This window comes from Anguilla rostrata, chromosome 1 (assembly GCF_018555375.3).
Source record: "Anguilla rostrata isolate EN2019 chromosome 1, ASM1855537v3, whole genome shotgun sequence".
NCBI lineage: Eukaryota > Metazoa > Chordata > Actinopteri > Anguilliformes > Anguillidae > Anguilla > Anguilla rostrata.
Window position 1 is genome coordinate 44868378 of NC_057933.1, and position 17727 is coordinate 44886104.

Genomic DNA, 17727 nt, shown 5'->3' on the forward strand with positions numbered 1-17727 from the left:
TGAAGTCGCCCACAGCCGGCACACCGGAGTCACATGTCTGCCCCCCCCTCCTCCAGGTTTGTGCACAGCAACCCGGACGCGGGGCGGAAAGTGCTGTCCGATAACAGCCTGCTGAAGAACGTCAACTTCCACCGGAGCTTCCTGGGCGAGGAGCAGGTGACGGAAGGTGAGAGGCCGTGTGACCTTCCCCTCCCCTCCCACTTCCCAGCAGCCTTCAGTAGTACGGCCGTGTCCCCAGCGCGCTCCGCCCCCAGCTCGCTCCCGCGCCGGACGTCTCAGAGTGACCGTTCTGGGGGAGCTTTACGGCCCTTTCCTGTGCCGTTACAGCGGGGCTGACAGGTTTTCCCCGCGCTTGCACAGATCCATTACGGCTTCCACTTCGCCCGTTTGGCAGACGCTCGCCCACAGCAGCTTTCGCAGGCAGCCCCGTTTACGCAGCTGGGCCGTTTACCGAAACGACTCGCCGCCTCGCTCAAGGGCACAGCGGCTCTGCCCCGTCTGGGATACGAACCCGCAACTCCTGACTTGCACGCCCGGTTTACTAACGGTTATACTGCACTCCCCATCCCCCCAGTCTCTCTCCTACTCCTTCTCGCTTGCGTCAGGCGTTTCCTGCCCTTCCTATAATAATATCCCCGCTATGAAATTCAGCGAGCGTAGACGGCCTTGTTCTCCTGGCAGGCTGTGATTTCTGTCCCAGACTGCAATTATACCTGAGCCGCCGTGCACTTGTCTTTAAATAGCCTTAATCCGCCGTTCTTGTCTAGAAATGCCTTCCCGCTGAATTCAGCTCTGTCCTCAGCGTGTGGCTTTGGAGACGGAGCCGTCTGAAGGGGGGTTTGGGGTGTCTGGAGCGGATTGGCTCCAGACACCCCCAACTGCCCTTTGACCTTTGAGAAGTGCGATGACCTCTGCCCAGGCCATGATTAAAATGTTTTTTTTTGTTTTTTTATCCCCCCTCCCCCAGCGTACGACCTGCCGCTGAGGCCCAACGAGGCGCACCTGTTCTACGGCGGCATGAGCAAGGTGGTGCTGTCCGTGCTGGGCAGCGCCGAGGGGTCCGACTCCGGCGAGAGCGACGGCATGGAGACCCTGCGCCCGTCGGCGCGCCGCGGGTCCGAGTCGGACAGGTAGCCGCGGCCCCGCCCCTTTTTACAGAGACTGCCGCCCAGCCTGCGCTCGTTAGCTTCCTAGAGCAGATCCCCACCGATGTCACAGCTCAGCCTCTGCGCCCGAGACACCATCTCAGCACATCTAACGATGAACCCGTGGCTTTATTAGCGCTAACTGTGCTACATTTATTAGTGCTAACTATGCTACATTTATTTGCGCTAACTATGCTACATGTATTAGTGCTAACTATGCTACATTTATTAGCGCTAACTATGCTACATGTATTAGTGCTAACTATGCTACATTTATTTGCGCTAACTATGCTACATTTATTAGTGCTAACTATGCTACATTTATTTGCGCTAACTATGCTACATGTATTAGTGCTAACTATGCTACATTTATTTGCGCTAACTATGCTACATGTATTAGTGCTAACTATGCTACATGTATTAGTGCTAACTATGCTACATTTATTAGCGCTAACTATGCTACATCTCAAACCATATCCTTAAACCCGTTTGCTGTGTTGACCACTACATTTGTTCCTCCTTCACTTGCACCTACTGTGACATATAACTTCATTGGGAGACTTAACCTGTGCCTCTGTGGTGTGGGTGAAATGGCCCACATTCTCAGTCCATTTCACCGTTTTCCCAGCTTTTATAAACTGGTAATGGGGAGTAATGACCTGTAGCAGGAGTAATGAGTGACACGTGTCGTACCTCTTGCAGCGGGTTTGGGAACTCCGACCGCCACGTCAGCAACGTTTCTCTGGACGTGCTCCCGGTGAGGGGCCCCCAGGGGCCGCCCCTGGCCCTGAACGTGGCGGCCCCTGCGCTGAAGGGCCAGTCGGACCCCGCGGGGCCGCAGGGGGACTCCTGGAGCGTCCGGCCCGAGCAGCTGGTTCTGACGGCCCCTACCCTGAGTGAGCGATCGCCGTCTCTGTGCACTTATCCCACACGGTTAAACGCGGTTCCTTTTCTCACAGTGAACCTCGTGGTCTCAGCCCTGTGAATGAGATTTAAAGCTCTTAATTTTGCACAATGAGTTTGGGTGTGGAAGTACCGATGGAAGTTACACGCAGTTTTCTGTGTTCAGCTGTTGTGTGCGAAGCCTCCAGAAGCCGTCCATGTATATTACCCGATTATTCATTTTAAAAACATTTCTAATCTTATTTTTGGTTGGAACTATAGTGCACACAAGGTGAGGCTGCTGTGCTCAAGGAAAGAAGCACTGCTGTGAGACACTGCAGCGTTGAATGGGTTTCCTTTTCTCACAGTGAATCTTGTCATCTGTGAATGTGATTTAAAAGCCTTAATTCTGCTAAATGAGTTTGGGTTTGATGATGGAGAGGTGGAAGTTGTGCTTGCATAGTGGGAAATTTAGGCTTAGAAAAATACGTTTTAAAGTACATTGAAATGACTGAAGAATAAAAAAATTATGCACATTTGTTTTGTTGTTGCCTGATGTGAGTATTGTGTCACGTGTGAAGCCCCTGGTTTTCTCGAACATTTAAAAAATATATATAGTTTTTAATTTTATTTTTGGTTGGAACTATGGTGTACACAAGGTGAGACTACTGTGCTCACGGAAAGAAGCACTGGCACACGATAAAAACTGATGCTTATGTTTAGAATTGTGAATAAACGCTATAAAATGAATCTGTCCATATGTTCAGCCTGTGGAAAGTGCTTTTGTACAAGCTGCTTTGAAATGTGCACATTGTGCTTTCTTTCTGAGAGGTGTAGGGGAAGGGGGAGCGGGTGGCCCATACTCACAGGCTAGCTTTAATACTTATCCAGGGCCTGCCATCTTTATGGGGAAGACCAGACTGCCCCCAGTCAGTGCCTCTGGCTGTGCTGTGGCTGTCTGTCTGGTTGTGGCTGTGCGTCTGGCTGTAGCTGTGCTGTGCCCTGGATTGATCAGTCTCTTTCTCTGTGTGATGCATTCACCTCTGTCACAGGCAGCACTACGGACACCAGGCACGTGCAGGTCCAGAACCACTCGTCCAGAGCGCTGAACTTTGAACTCTCCTGGCCCGCCCACTGCCTGACCATCACCCCCCAGCACGGAGTCATTGAACCAGAGTATGAAACTCCCCCCCCTCCATTTACATGTGTATCCTAGCTGAATTTTTATTGAAGGACTTGAACATCAGGGCACAATGCGACCATCCCATAGTGGCATATCAGCCCAATGCACACAGGCCTAAGAGAACCTTATTTTTCCTCTCCCTCTTCCTCAGGAGCGACCTGCAGATTCTGATCAGCCCCAACCCGTCGCTGGCCACCAAGCTGTCTCTGCTGCCCTGGAGCGGGCAGATCTATGTGCAGTGCGACGGGCAGCAGAAGGTACAGTGCCCAGCCCGCCCTCGCTCTGCCCCAGCCGTGCCGGGCCCTATGGGAACTGTAGTTCAGCTGGCAGTTAACTTCTACATACAACTACTGCGGCACAAATACGTAGAAAATATGTGTACATTAATTTTTATTAAGTGCATTATTTATTGTACTCAATATTTGAGCGTTGTTGCATTGTATTAGTACTGTATATTTAGATTTTGGGCCTTAATAACATTCCTGTACTTAGCGATGGTTTGGATTATGAATGTTATCATGGCTATGATCGTGATGATATAAATGGTGGCAACAACAATGACTTTTTTGTGGTGGAGGTGGTTGTTCGTGTAGTTTCAGTCTGAACGAAAGCGGCGTAATAACATTTCTGTTCCAGTGTTCGGGCTACATAAATTAGCGGAATAACGGCTGGAACTAAATATAAAAATGGTTAATAACGTTCTCGTAATGATGTCACCTTGGTGTCTAAATGAGGAAAGTACAGCAAACTGTGAAAGTGTTGTCATAACAACAGTAAACAAGCCCCACATTCAGATCTTCTCATTACTAGCGGTGTGCCTTGCTGGAAGGTGCTTTCTGTGGAGACCGCAGGCCTAAAGCCGGCACATCTCTGTCGACTCGTGCTAGTCATTCAGTAAATTCTTGGGATTTTATATGATTTAATTGGCCTTTGTGTCAGCGTACAGTAAGGAACTACATTTCCATATAGCCTGAAGCAATGCTGGACTTGATAACCCAAGGGCATTTTCTTTTGCAAAGGGCTACTATATACAGAATAAGGTATGTTTATAATTATATTTGTGTACATAAAGTGTTTGTCAACAATTACTTTTATATTATTGATATTTTTAAAATTAGAAGGCTTTGCAGGGTAGCAACTGATGGCAGTGGCACCAGTGACATTAGTGTGAGTGTACTGTACTGAAGGGACGTGTAACTTGTTTCTAAAGCAATTTCCCCCAGGTAAATCTTCCAGTTACAGTGCCTTAGGGTCTGACATTTAACGGATTGGATTGCAGTCTGGGGTTTGCAAGGAGAAAAAAATAACTGGTAGAAAATATAAGACATGAACCGGTTTATATACTCTTAAAATTGCATTTTTCTCCAGAACACTTGAAAGTGATTTTGTTTTGTTTCAATTTTTCTTTCATGAAAGATTTTTTATTTATTGTTTTTGGTCCCCCTAAACCGATGACTGATCCCCGGTTGTCTGATCAGTTTATTGGTAATTTGGTGGTGATATTGGTAGTGTTGATGACCACACAGCAGCAAGCTCCTTTTTGCCTCTCCCTCTCCAACTGCAGTTCATCAAAGTGCAGATCCGTCAGGACCTGGCTCTGGACGTCTCTGCCACCGCCTCCTTGGCCAAACCCCTCTCCAGCCTGCCCCCGCAGGCCGAGACTCCGCCCGCCCCCGGGTGCAGGACCCCCGGCGAAGCTTCCGCTCAGGTGGAGATCAAGAACCGCACTCTGGTGTTCCCCGCCACAGCGTCCGGGGAGACCTCAGGTTGGTGGACAGGACCAGTGCATTATGTTTGTCTTCAGCTAAAGGGATGCTTTGGCATTTTGCAACTTTATCTCTGAGATGGTTTGGAGGATTTAATGCCAAGAAACATCCTCAAAATATAATAGTTTTGTTCGTCCCTTGAGAGCAGACGTCTAGCATGCCTTTGGATTGGGGTACCAGTGACGTAATATGAGGTTGCTTGTGCTTACAGAAGAAAAAAAACACTGCAGGCCAGTTTTCCTGGTTTTGTAACTCCCGCTTTAAAGGGTTGTGGCCTATCGCCAGGATCCTCCGTTCTATTGTTTACCCTGCATCAGCTGAACTATTTGCTAACTAACCTTACATTCTTTGATTAAAATTGCATCCCCTGGTCAGAATTCTATTGACATTTATAAAGCCATTTACTATTGACATTTGGCTTCAGTGCAGGTGCTTCAAAATATCAGACACATCCAAGAAAATAAGAGACCAGAAAATAATGAAAAAGGATGCGAGAAGGCATAATAAAATATTATTTCAGTTTAACGTTAGCTATGATAAACAAGCTGCTAAAAACAGCGTTGTTTAAGCGTTGCTTTGTGATTGGGATATTTCGTTATCGAGTTTCATTATCTAATGAAGACGGCAAAATGAGCTGCCACCCTTGGACTGAGTTTGTTTTTTAAAGCCATGGCTTGTAGCGAGGGTCCTCAAACCACGCCGAGTTCCACAGACTTTACTGCTTGGCTGTGCTTGTATCGTTCGTGTTGGCTTCTGCATTTTTAATTACGAGGGAGAGAACAGACTGTCCTACAAGGAAATTTCGGGAACAGAATCGCTCCCACTGTTGCCAGTCTCCCCAAACTTGTTTACTTTTACATTTCTTGTGCCAGTGAGAAGAGGAAGAAGCTTTTGACTAACTTTGAGGTTTGGGTTGCAGTAAGGGTTCGTTACGTTTTGTTGGTTGACTTACAGTGAGTATTTAGGCACCATCATGCTAGCTAATTACTTCATCTGAAGCGAGTCGGAACTGGAACTGAAGGTCCGAACGTCCGTCTCGCGTCACGTCACGGAAGCGGCTGTCAATCAAACGAGTCGTGCATTCTGGGTAGTGTTGTGAATTTTAGTTTCGTTTCGGCTATGGTGGAAGAAAAACGCAATTTTCTCCGTCAGTAATGTACAGTTTGTATGTGTGAATGCTTGTTTGGATCATGGTAACTAAATGACCACATTGACTTAAGATCCAGTTGAAAAAATGCTGAAGTATTCCTTTAGAACATGAGCCACGGTGAACCGATGCTTGTTCTCCAGTTGGCCGAGTGCGGCAGGTTTTCCCACCTGTTCTTCAGCCCTTTAAAATAATCTGTTGTTGAAAATGGAAACACAATTGCTTCATTTTAGCACATTTATGTAAATGATTTCCTTAATCGGCGCATTAAAGGCCATTTTGTCTTTTTCCCCAATTAAGCTGAAGATGATCATTCACCGTTTATTCCCTGGATCTAGATTCGATTAGACTTTATGGTCCACTGTGGAAAATATCTTTGCCCTCATCGAAAGGGCGCGCATTCGAGACTACTAAACATTTAATTACTAAACATTACCGCACTGTACGGCAGTCTACAACTGATTGCAACTTTAAGTGCAGAGGTGTGACCAAATAAAAATGGAGTATCTGAGGTTGTGGCTTACTTGGTCAACACAGCCTCAGATACTGTATCCTAACTGTTTTTTTTGGTGTATTTTTTTTGCACTGCAGTAGGGACCGGTTTCATATTTCTGTATGTCTATGCTAGCTCTCAGCATTCTATAATGGAATTCTTTTATCTGCTCTGTGCATCGACTCTCCTGCCTTTGGTTGTATTCCGTCTTCCAGAATACTGTTACTGTTTTTGCTGATTATGTGCTGTGAAATGGTGTAGATGGTCCTAGTCTAAATGCTGAAACCACTGACGCTGCACCTTTCACACGGTCGAGGGCTCGGCCTTCCTCTGCCGAAGGAGAGAAGTTTCAGAAGCGCCCTCTCACGCCCGTCGTCTCGCTCTCCTTCTCGCAGAGTCCGTCCTGGAGGTGGAGAACAAGGGAGAGGAAGTGAGGTGGTACCTCTCCTCCTTCGCCCCGCCGTACGTCAAGGTGAGAGCGTCCGACCTCCCGTCCGTTACGCTGCAGCGTTCATGGGGTCACAGCATAACCCAACGCTTACATCACAGTGACTAAGTCAACGGTGCGACGCACTGCGTTTGCCGGAGTGGCGTAGTAAAAGTTTCAAGATTATTATAATGTCCAGGAATGTGAGACGTGCGTCACAGGTGCTCTTCCTCCTCCTCCTCCTCCTCAGGGCGTGGACAGCAGCGGGGACGTGTACCGCGCCACTTACACGGCGTTCAGGTGCTCCCGGGTGTCGGGGACGCTGGGGGTTCAGGAGAAGATGCAGGTCAGATGTGGTGTTTGGCAGGCAGGCGCCACTTGAAGGATGTACACGCAGTTATTCCAGGGACCTTGTCTGAGCATCGCTCACTTCATATGTCACAGTAAATCTATAGCGGTAGTTTCTGCTGTTAATTCACTGTGGCGTTTAATGTGTTGGTTGGTACAGTGTTGCTTTTTGTATCCTGGTCTTCATCTAACCTTATTGTATGACCTTAACCTTATCTGTGTTTGTTGTGCTGGATAAGGGCCTCTGAACAAATGTGAATGGAGAGAAGAGAACTTCTTTGTATTCATTTCTCAGTCCCTCAGTTTTAATTCTGTAGCATAGAGCATTAGCTTAAAATTTCACCTTAAGTTGGCTCGTTGGTTTAAGGGCCTTTTTAAAAATGATTTTTTTTTGTGTGCAAGAACTGATTTATTAAGCAAATGATGTAAAATACCCATGTGATAGTTTTTATATTTTATATATTTTCATATTTAATTTTGCCCTCAATTCCCCCAGATACCCATCACCTTCCTGCCCCGGGACAGAGGGGACTACGCCCAGTTCTGGGACCTGGAGTGTCACCCTTTGGCCGAGCCCCAGCACAAGAGCCGCATTCGATTCCAGCTCTGCGGGACGGTAAGCGCCCCGTCTCGCTTGGTACACGATGTGGGCTCTGGGAGCATGAATCCCTGCGCTCTCACTTCTGTCATGGAGTACGGTGTATGAAAAATGAGAATTTTATGATAGCTTTTGGTATTTTGGAATGGACCGCGTTTCACGTAGCGCACCCTGTGCATCTCATTTTAAAATTGGTGATAAACTTTTGGGCCTTGGTGTCACGACATGGCCCGTCCTTCACAAAGGTGACCTTGGTTTTGGAAGCAGAGAGTAGCTGTGATGTGCTGCAGGGGGCTCTCCGGCCCAATGTGGCTGAGCTCTTCCTGCTGGCCCAGAGCCTGAGTGGTCTTTGCTGTTTCTAGGGAGTGAAGGCTGGTGCACCAGCGCCTCCCCAGGAGAGGGACTGCTCCTTGGTGCGTACTGAAGCCACCGTGAAGGCCAGGAAGAGACCGGAGGCTCCTGCGGTCAAAACCAGGTAAGAGCCGCCTGTGAGATCTCACCTAGGCTGCCTGCAGGACTGCCTGTGCCAGCTGTGTGTGGTGTAGAAGGCCAGTTTGGGGTGGTGTAGAAGGCCAGTTTGGGGGTGGTGTAGAAGGCCAGCTGTGTGTGGTGTGGAAGGCCAGTTTGGGGGTGGTGTAGGAGGGTACTTTGGGGGTGGTGTAGAAGGCCAGTTTGGGGGTGGTGTAGAAGGCCAGTTTGGGGTGGTGTAGAAGGCCAGTTTGGGGGCGGTGTAGAAGGGTAGTTTGGGGGTGGTGTAGAAGGCCAGTTTGGGGGTGGTGTAGAAGGCCAGTTTGGGGGGGTGTAGAAGGGTTGGGGTGTGTAGAAGGGTAGTTGGGGTGGTGTAGAAGGCGTTAGGGGTGTTAGAGGCGTTTGGGGGTGGTGTAGAAGGCCAGTTTGGGGGTGGTGTAGAAGCTTGGTAAGTTTGGTGGTGTAGTGTTGGGTGGTGTAGAAGCCAGTTTGGTGGGTAGAGGCATTGGGTGTAAAGCCATTTGGGGTGGTAGAGGCAGTTTGGGGGTGGTGTAGAAGGGTAGTTTGGGGTGGTGTAGAAGGGCAGTTTGGGGGCGGTGTAGAAGGGTAGTTTGGGGTGGTGTAGGAGGGTAGTTTGGGGTGGTGTAGGAGGGCAGTTTGGGGGTGGTGTAGAAGCTCAGTTTGGGGGTGGTGTAGAAGACCAGTTTATATGATACTGAAGCCCTGCTTAGTAGAGGTATGCCTCAGGTTTGCATTCCTTGTTTAGGGCAGGTATTGATGCGCTGGGTGAAATTTGCTGAGAAAAGGCAAGGTGACACGGACAAGGCATAGAATCTTGGTTTATATTCGAACGCCAATACCCTATTCGATAAAGTCCAAATAATGGGTAGTACAGTAATCTTTCTTCTCAAAGTTGACAGTGATCTTAAGATTTTCTCCTGTTTCTTGGTTCTTTGGTCAGTCAAAATTGTGGAAACCCCACTGTCCTACAGAAAAGAACCGATTCTGATTTTACTTGCGTCTTGTATAAAAATTTGAGTGATGAGAGGAAACAAGTTGCACACAGCTTCATTGATGAACAGAATTGCTTCTCACTGTTTGTTGGGTCCATCTAAGATGCACTAGTTACAGAGGATCGTCATAATGAGAAGGAAACTATGGTAATCTCTTGTGTAGTGATTCAGTGAATATTTTTTAACACACTGTCAGATTACTTTACTTTATTAAAGGTCCAGGCAACTGGATTCAAATTGTGGTTGCATTCCCCAGAAGTGACAATTGATTGTTGTTTTAGTATTTTCCCAAGTTTTTAACTCAGTTATAACCATAAATTGTAATAAACACTATTAGCCTATTGTGACCTGTTCAGCAGACAAGGACAGGGTGGACCTGCATCCTGCGTTCATTAGCATTCGTATCCGTAAGACACGTCATATGTGAACCACTCCTCGTGCTAGCTAGGTTAGGGCTGTTACAACCCTTACACTTCCAGACAAAACGAAAGAAAGCGACATAAGCCTGAAGATCATTCAATGTGTAACACTGAGCGAATAGACTGTAGCAGTCTCAACTCCGGACATTACACCCGAATAATTAAAACTTGAAAGCTATTTAGTTGTTGCTAGCTAAGCAGTAGGCCTACTAACTGGTCCACCGCGTTCTGCAACAAGTTCCAGGTGAAAATGGGCATGCATATACTAACTGTATAAGTTACTGTAATATTGCAGTGCCAATGGCTCCATTAAAAAAAATAAAATAAATTTGTAGGTCTCTTCATTTTTGTGACTAAAGTGTTGTATTGCTTTCTCTGCATGCAGAGACAGGGTAATGCTTAGGCCTTTTCGACTTAGCTTGTTTTACCTGCACAAAAGTGGCAAAAGAGTCACTTACATATTACATGCAGGAGAGATTTCACTGGACTTAAGGTTTTTGTTGTGTAACTAACAGTCTGTTAACTCCGCCCACTGAAAACCTGGCGTTCAGCCAAGGGGGAAAGCAAGCCAATTCCAACACGAGAATCATTTTAAAGTATCTCAACCGTTAGTGAATGCAAAAAAAAAGGTATTAAAACACGAGCAAAGCATTCACAGATGTCAGTTTCCAGGACCTTTAACAGTGCTAGAAGCAGTTTAGGTTTAAGAGCGAGGCTGTCGGAAGCCGTCATTGTGTCAGCCGACTACTGCTCTCCTTTCAAGGCCATTGATGCTATGTCTAGTGGCTTGTGAAGAGCCATACCTAGCTTGCCCTGAACCTGCAGTTCACCCGTGAGAGACTAAATGCTGTTAACCGTGTTATCAACTCACAAAGAAAACATTGTTCTACATGAACTAAGCCTACAGTTTGCCTTTTTGTTGTTTTTGTTCTTGAGAATTCGGAAGGGCAGCACTTTTTGCCAGCATTTGTGCACTGTAGACAGGTTATTATCATGCTTGGTGTTACAGTTCATAGTCTTTCTGAAAGCTGAGGGATTTAAAAAAAGGTTCTTGAGATCCTGCTGCACCTTGTTCTTATTATTATAAAATGATTTATAGCTTTTTAAACAATAAGGCTTGAGTGATACAAGTCACCATTCCATTAAATGATTCAAATTAAAATGTATTTAATTTCAGTGATATGTACTTCTGTACAAAATTCCATACAAACCCCTTTTCCAATGGATTTGCAGAGCAACAGAACTTATGGGAAGGAACGAGTGACGAGAGACTAATGATATTGTCCTTATAGCTTGCTAGCTGCAGCCCAATATTGTTTGTTTCTTGACGGTTGGCAGTGGGCTCAGAAAAATTGTTTAGGTTTGTAGAGATTTGACAGCTGGCTGCTCCCACAACTGCAGTGTCTGGTGCAGCTATATCTTGCACTAGTGTTGCTCAGACAGACATTTATAATAAATGTAGATGAGATGTACTGTAATGTATGTACATATTGGCCAGCCATTTAGAACCCTGGTCCTGGAGAGCTACAGGGTCTCCTGGTTTTCATAGTGACACTGCACTTCATGAATCAGTTAGAGCAGTTGATTACAGTTAACTCAACTCACCTGGTGTCTTGGGTGCAGATTTTAAGGTGAAAACAAAAACCAGCAGACCCTGTAGCTCTCCAGTACCAGGGTTGGAGACCACTGGTTTAGAACCTATAGGTTTGCGTTATTTATGAAATACTAATGTGAAAAAGGATCTGTTTTTTCACATTCACAGGTTAATCATTTCATGATCAATGATGAGTAAGTTAAATCATGAGTTTGGCGCTTTGGAAGCACAGCAGTTGCAACGTTGTCGTATATTGGGATAGAAAACTGCCATCTTTAATTTATATTACTTCCTCTTTTCTGTTAGTCATGCCTGCTTCAGGCTTTCTGTCTGAATACAGATGCAGATCAGTTGCTCAGTTGCACAGATACAGATGTTGTTGTCCACCTTTGGTTTCCAGCCAGGAGGAGGCGCCGCGGAGAGGGGTGTACGCGCCCCAGGACCTCTACACCTTTCCTCAGGTCCGTGCAGGCGAGTCCAGCACCCTGAAGGTCAACGTGCGCAACAACTCGTTTGACACCCACGAGGTAAGTAAGGCCAGTCGCCAAACCCACCATCCGATTGGTCGAGAGGAACATTCCTTGGACGATTTTCTTTTCCTCTTTCTCTTTTTCTCTCCCCTTCCCTGTTCAAACGGTGACAAAGCTGCTTGCAGAGGATAATCATGCGTGCCCTTTAATATTTGTACTGCAGCAGGGAGTTGGAGCTCTCTAAAGCGCCGCACCACGAAACCACTTAGCTTCTCAGGCCAATTTGTCTGCATTCTGTCCCCCTTTACAGCGGCTGGGGTCACAGGCTCCTTTCTTAACATACACACTAACTGTACCGCCGCTGCCGCGTTCCAGTCAGAGCGCCAGACGCTGTCTGCAGTCCTCTGCAATCACGCTTTCGTCCAAGACTAGACGGATACCGTCTGGAAAGGAGGAAATGGCAGCTATTCCTTGTTTCGGGAAAACTTCTTTTTTTCTTTTTCCCCCTGAAGCTTTTCTTTTCTAGCGCGTTTGGCAGGACCGGCGGCTTTGCTCTTCGGCGACCCCGCGCTCCGAGGGCCGAGAGCTCGGAGCGCACAGACGCCGCGCTCTTCCTCCCGAGACCCCCTTCTGAAGCAGCAGCAGCGCTTTCCACTCCTCCTCCTCTCGCACGGCGAGAAAACAAAAACGTTTGCGAAAAGATGAAAAATAACGAAATCTGACCAAAAAAAAAACAGAACAAAATGCCAAGTGCTTCTCAAAGAGGAGTGATGCGTTTGAGATGGCTTCAGAAGGGGGGTCTCTGTGCTTCCTGCGGGTTTCACAACTTTAATTGCCCCAGCATGTGCGGCGCGTCCCTCCACTGTGTGACTAATGGAACTGCCCAGAATGTTTGCATGGATTTGATGTTGAGCTTCTCTAATTGACTTGCAGCTGAAATTCGTAAGCCCCAGGGAGCCCTTCTTCATCAAGCATTCCAAATATTCTTTAAGGTGAGTGGTCCCATCGGTCGCCAGGGCTGGTTCCCTTTAAGGTGAGCGGTTAAAGAGCGGTTGAAGAGCGGTCACAGAGCCGTGCCATAGAGCGGTTGAAGAGCGGTTACAGAGCCGTGCCATAGAGCGGTTAACGTCTGTTAGCGTAGCGAAAGGGCCTTTTTACCGAGGTGTTTTAATGTTCCCTCCTGTCCTGGCTACTGCGAGGGGGCTTCTGGACTGGGCCTCTTCCTTGGGGGAGGGGCTGGTGCGGGGTCATGTGACCCAGAGCTCCAGGTGCTAGCTGCGAGGCGTGCGGTCTGGGAGCTGGTGTGCTGAGTGCGAGCCTTCCCTGCATGGTGTGGCCTTCCTGCATCCTCATGTTAAATGGCAACCCGCTCAAACTGAAAAGACTGTGTTCCTTTGTGTATACTAGCATTATGCATAGTTCCATACTCGATAGTGCACGGTTCCAAGGGTACTAGATAGAATGTGCTTCATAGTAGTGCACAAGTACACCTCACTTTTGCTACATTTGGAATGCACGTCATCACTGGTGTCAGAATACCTTTGGCCTGCCAGGATGAACTGAGCTAGCATACTCGATCTGTTTATGGCATCAGTGTAAATAAGTGCTTATTAATCAGGTCCTTCCTGCTGCCAAGTGAATTAGGTAATTGGTTATAATTAAGTATTCAATTTCAGATGATGAGCAAGTTAGCTGGATTTTTGCCAACAAGTGCTTTTTTGCAGTTTTTGTAACTCACATAAATTATGAGTCAAATCATGAAAAATTTTATTAGGAATAATGGAAAATAACACACTTTTTACTAACTTACAGTTGAAAAGTTCAACGATTACATCTGTAAACCAGTACTTCCTGTAACACAATGATCTCTGGGAATGGAGTTTGCACAAGTTTCTGTAAACGCATGCTCAATTCCAGTCGAGCACAGAAGTATGCATCCGGGGAAAAAGTATAGATCAGAACCGTGATAAATAATACGTCCATGATGCTGCGCATTCTTACTAGAAGGCAAGTATGCATAACTGAACCGTCTCCTGCTTCACTGGACTCGTGTGAGAACTTCCACTGTACTTTTATGAGAACTTACAGAAAGGCTCCCAATGTGGAAGTTAACATGTATAATCTGTATTGGACTCATAACAAATAGCATATTTTCTTAGCCGATGCATTTCTTCAGCGTTTACTGTATTATACATGCTGGAATAATTATGTGAAACTTCAGTCGGGAGTGTAATATAAGTTATATAGACCAACCCGGGATTGGACTGCTCCACTGGAGGAGGGCCGAAGTGTATTCATGTTTTTGTTTACCCCACTTACCCCAGGCCAGTTAGCTGTTTAGTGTTATACACCAATGCTGCTTTAACTGTAGATTAGACCACAGTGCAGTGTTGAGGTTAGCAGCCCAAGAGCAGCCTTCAGCTGTTATTCACAAACTTATCAAGAAACTTCAGTCAAATGTGAATAAATGAGCGACTGGGGTAATTGGATAATTAAGAGCAGAAGTTGGCATGAAGTCGCGAATCTGGTCCGGCCCTCCTCACCCACCCCTGACCTTACCAGATGTTCAGCTCTGTGTTCTTTACGTTACAAGTTCTGTCTCCCTACTGTTGAAGCTTGAAGCGTTCCAGTTTGATGCGGCTTATGAATATTTATGAAGGGGTGACCAAGAATAATACCGTGACAATGGTCGTTCTGTCTCGGCAAAGCCTCTTAATGAATATGCATAAGCTCTAATATAGCGCTGTGAACTCCAGTCACCGGTTGGAACCTCGTGTACTTAGGAAGCAAAGAGGACGGGAGGAACGCAGGCTGACCATCTGACCAGTGCCCCACGTGGGGCCCGCAGCATGTGCACATACACATACGGCACCGCTCGAGTTCCGCATACAGTGTTTTTCTATTTGTTAATGGAGGGCAGCTCAAATGAGCTAACCGCCATTTATCATCAGCCCGCACCGGGATATCAGCACTTCAGTGTGTGTGTGTGTTGGTGGTGTGTTGTTTGTGGGAGAGGATGTGTATTGTCGGTGTGTGAGAGCAGCGCGTGTGTGTGTGTGGGCGAGCCATGTGTGTGTATGTAGTGTGTGTGTGTGTGTGAGAGGTGTGAGGGATGTGTGTTGTGTGTGTGTGTGAGGCAAGCGTGTGTGTGTGTGTGTGTGTGTGTGTGTGTGGCAGGTGTATGTTGTAGTGTGTGTGTGTGTGTGTGTGAGCGTGGAGCGAGCGCATGTGTATTATGTACGGCGCGCGCGTGTGTGTGGTGTGTGAGCGAGCGCATGTGTGCTGCAGTGGTTGTGTGGTGTGTGTTGTGAGCGTGCGTGGGGAGGGCGCATGTGTATGCATGCACGTGTGTGTGTGTGAGCAAGCTGGTGTGTTGGTGAGAGCGTTACAGCCTGTTTGTCGTGTATAGGTTCTTCCTGTCCTTCCCTGCAGGTCACAACACTACATCAACATACCGGTCCAGTTCAAACCCGGAGCAGCGGGGAAGTTCAGCAGCTCGCTGCTCATACAGGCCGACACCAGCGCCAGCCTGAGCATTCGGCTGACTGGTGAAGCCCTGCCCTGAGACCCTTAACACGCGTGCGGAAGGGCCGCCCTCACGTATGGAGCCCCCCCTCCACGGAAATGTGCGATCATCCATTTCTCTTTTTTCTTACTTCACGGTTTCTCTCTGGAATCCAGTGATGTTCGAAGGCAGCTCCGTTTGTTTAAAAACAAAAAGAAAACGGCACGTTTACACTGTGCATTTGTACCGCACTCGAGTGCTCCAGTCAGGCTCCGCGCTGTCGTCGGACGCCCGTTTGACATTTGAAAATGCTAATGGGCGTCGCCACTTGATTTGCACTGCTTCGCATTTGCATAACCTTGAACCAAGCCACGGCGGTGCGGTGCGGGAATGCAGCTGTAAAGTGTCTTTTCTCATTTGTCAGAATTGCATTTGTATATATATATTTATATTTTTCCTCCTCGCCCCTAAGAAAACCCATAAATTGCTTGATAAAATTGGTTTCTGATTTTAAAAAATTGCTCAGACATTGTCAAAGGGCATTCACGCATGCGGTGAAGATAGGGAAGACAAGAACAAGGCGGTCTTGTCAGCAGGGCGGAGGAAGCGTGACCTCCTTTTAAAGGACGGGGTGGTTCTGCGGCGTCTGCTGTAAGGCTGCCTTTGAGTCGGTTCATTCGGAGCGACTCCTCAAATCCGGAAGGCAGCGGGGTCTCGGGGCAAGGTCCCTGCTTTCATCCGCTCTCGCAGGTTTCTCTTCCGTCGGCCGCTCTCTGCCGCCGTGTCTGAATGCCCGGCGACTCGGGGCGAGAGGCGTTCGCGAGGCCCGCCGCGGTTTCGCACAGCAACATCTGGGGAAAAAACATCCTTCGCGTTCCTTGGGTTAAATGTCCCCTCTGTGTCCTTTTCGGACGGCGTTGAGGAGGCGCGCGAGTGAAGCCTTTAAAAGCAGTCGGGAAGCTTCGCTAAAATGCCTTTCGGTTTCACGCGTTTCGATTGGCCCGGTACAAACCGCTGGCCTGGGCGCCGTTTTCGATTAGAACCCCGTTTCCCCCCTTCCAAGGCCGTCTTACCAGCCCACGCGTACAGTTCTCTTCTGCTGGGTAAGATCTCCATGCCAACACTGATTGCCCAAGCTGTGGTGCCACCAAGCTGGCGGGCTTCTGGGTGCCATGTGTCTGCTCCTGGCACCTGACCAGCGGTCCATCTGCCCAGAAGCCCTTAATCCAGTCAGGAGACGGAGCCTCCGAAATCATTAGGATGTTAAACGGTTGCGTGTTAAAGGCGGCCCGGTCTCCCAGAAGACGGGCCTGGAAAACGGGGTCTGCAGGACTGTTTGACCCAGACCGACTGGGACAGGTTAACCTTCAGCTCCGCGGGGCCCTCTCCCTCGGACGGAACGCTCCGGAACCCCTCTCTCACCGCGCTTGGCTAAGGCGAGCCCGCCTGGCTCAACCGAGCAGTTTCAGGGAAAATACCCAGGATTCTCAGTCCACTGTTTATGAATGTATTCAGAAAACAGTGATTTAAATATTTAGTTTAAGTCCCTCCACCACCTCCACCCCACCCCCCCTACCCCTCATTTGTTGGATCCTTAAGAATGGAGCGACCATTTGAGTGTAAATTTTGTAAACACTTCCTTTCATGAAAAATGTAATTTATTTTTAGATTGGATCAGAACTTTTGTAATAAGGCCATGTAAGTGTCAGTGTTCCCAGATGAACTGAGTTTTTTTTTTTTTTTTGCTAGAAAATTTTGCTATGCCGTTCAGTATATATTTTTAAAAATTGCACATGCCTTGTAAATTCTATTTCTTAGTGTCAAAATGTATTTATTTTTAAACGAACCACTTGATAAAATAAAGATCCGTGTGAAATACATTTGCATACTTTTTTTTTTTTTTTGTGTCCTGTCTCCAGGTTATGTGTCAGTAGTTGAGTACAATGCAGAGTTATTGCTTGTTCAGTTGTATTTTATAGTTGGTTGATAATGTCATGGAATTTGACTGTCCTTAAATGGGGTGTTTACATTTATTTTCCCTCCCTGTGGAAATTGGTTCAAAATGTAGTTTTTTGTAGCCATTCCAACATACTCACAGCATTAGTAATCACACATGCAACTGATGTGCTGTAAACATTATGGTATGTTGTAGTAGCATGTACAAATGAGCTTCAGTCATTTACCAGATAAATGGTAGTGCGGAGTTTAGTGAGAAAAGAAACATTTTTAAAAAGCCGGAGTTATGGGGAAATCAACCCTGTGCCATGAA

The 17727-nt window shown here is 47.2% G+C and overlaps 1 protein-coding gene across 1 annotated transcript in view; it reads left to right on the forward strand.

The window, feature by feature from the left end:
- Positions 1–17338, forward strand: part of cep192 (centrosomal protein 192) — a 61435-nt gene extending 44097 nt beyond the window's left edge. The window contains exons 44-56 of the mRNA XM_064334551.1: positions 57–166; positions 968–1130; positions 1848–2041; positions 3080–3203; positions 3362–3467; positions 4775–4976; positions 7012–7088; positions 7294–7389; positions 7888–8007; positions 8352–8464; positions 11884–12010; positions 12887–12945; positions 15386–17338. Of these exons, the coding sequence (XP_064190621.1) occupies positions 57–166; positions 968–1130; positions 1848–2041; positions 3080–3203; positions 3362–3467; positions 4775–4976; positions 7012–7088; positions 7294–7389; positions 7888–8007; positions 8352–8464; positions 11884–12010; positions 12887–12945; positions 15386–15518 (1624 nt within the window). The 3' untranslated portion in view covers positions 15519–17338. The remainder of the gene's footprint in view (positions 1–56; positions 167–967; positions 1131–1847; positions 2042–3079; positions 3204–3361; positions 3468–4774; positions 4977–7011; positions 7089–7293; positions 7390–7887; positions 8008–8351; positions 8465–11883; positions 12011–12886; positions 12946–15385) is intronic.
- The last annotated feature ends 389 nt before the right edge of the window (positions 17339–17727 follow it).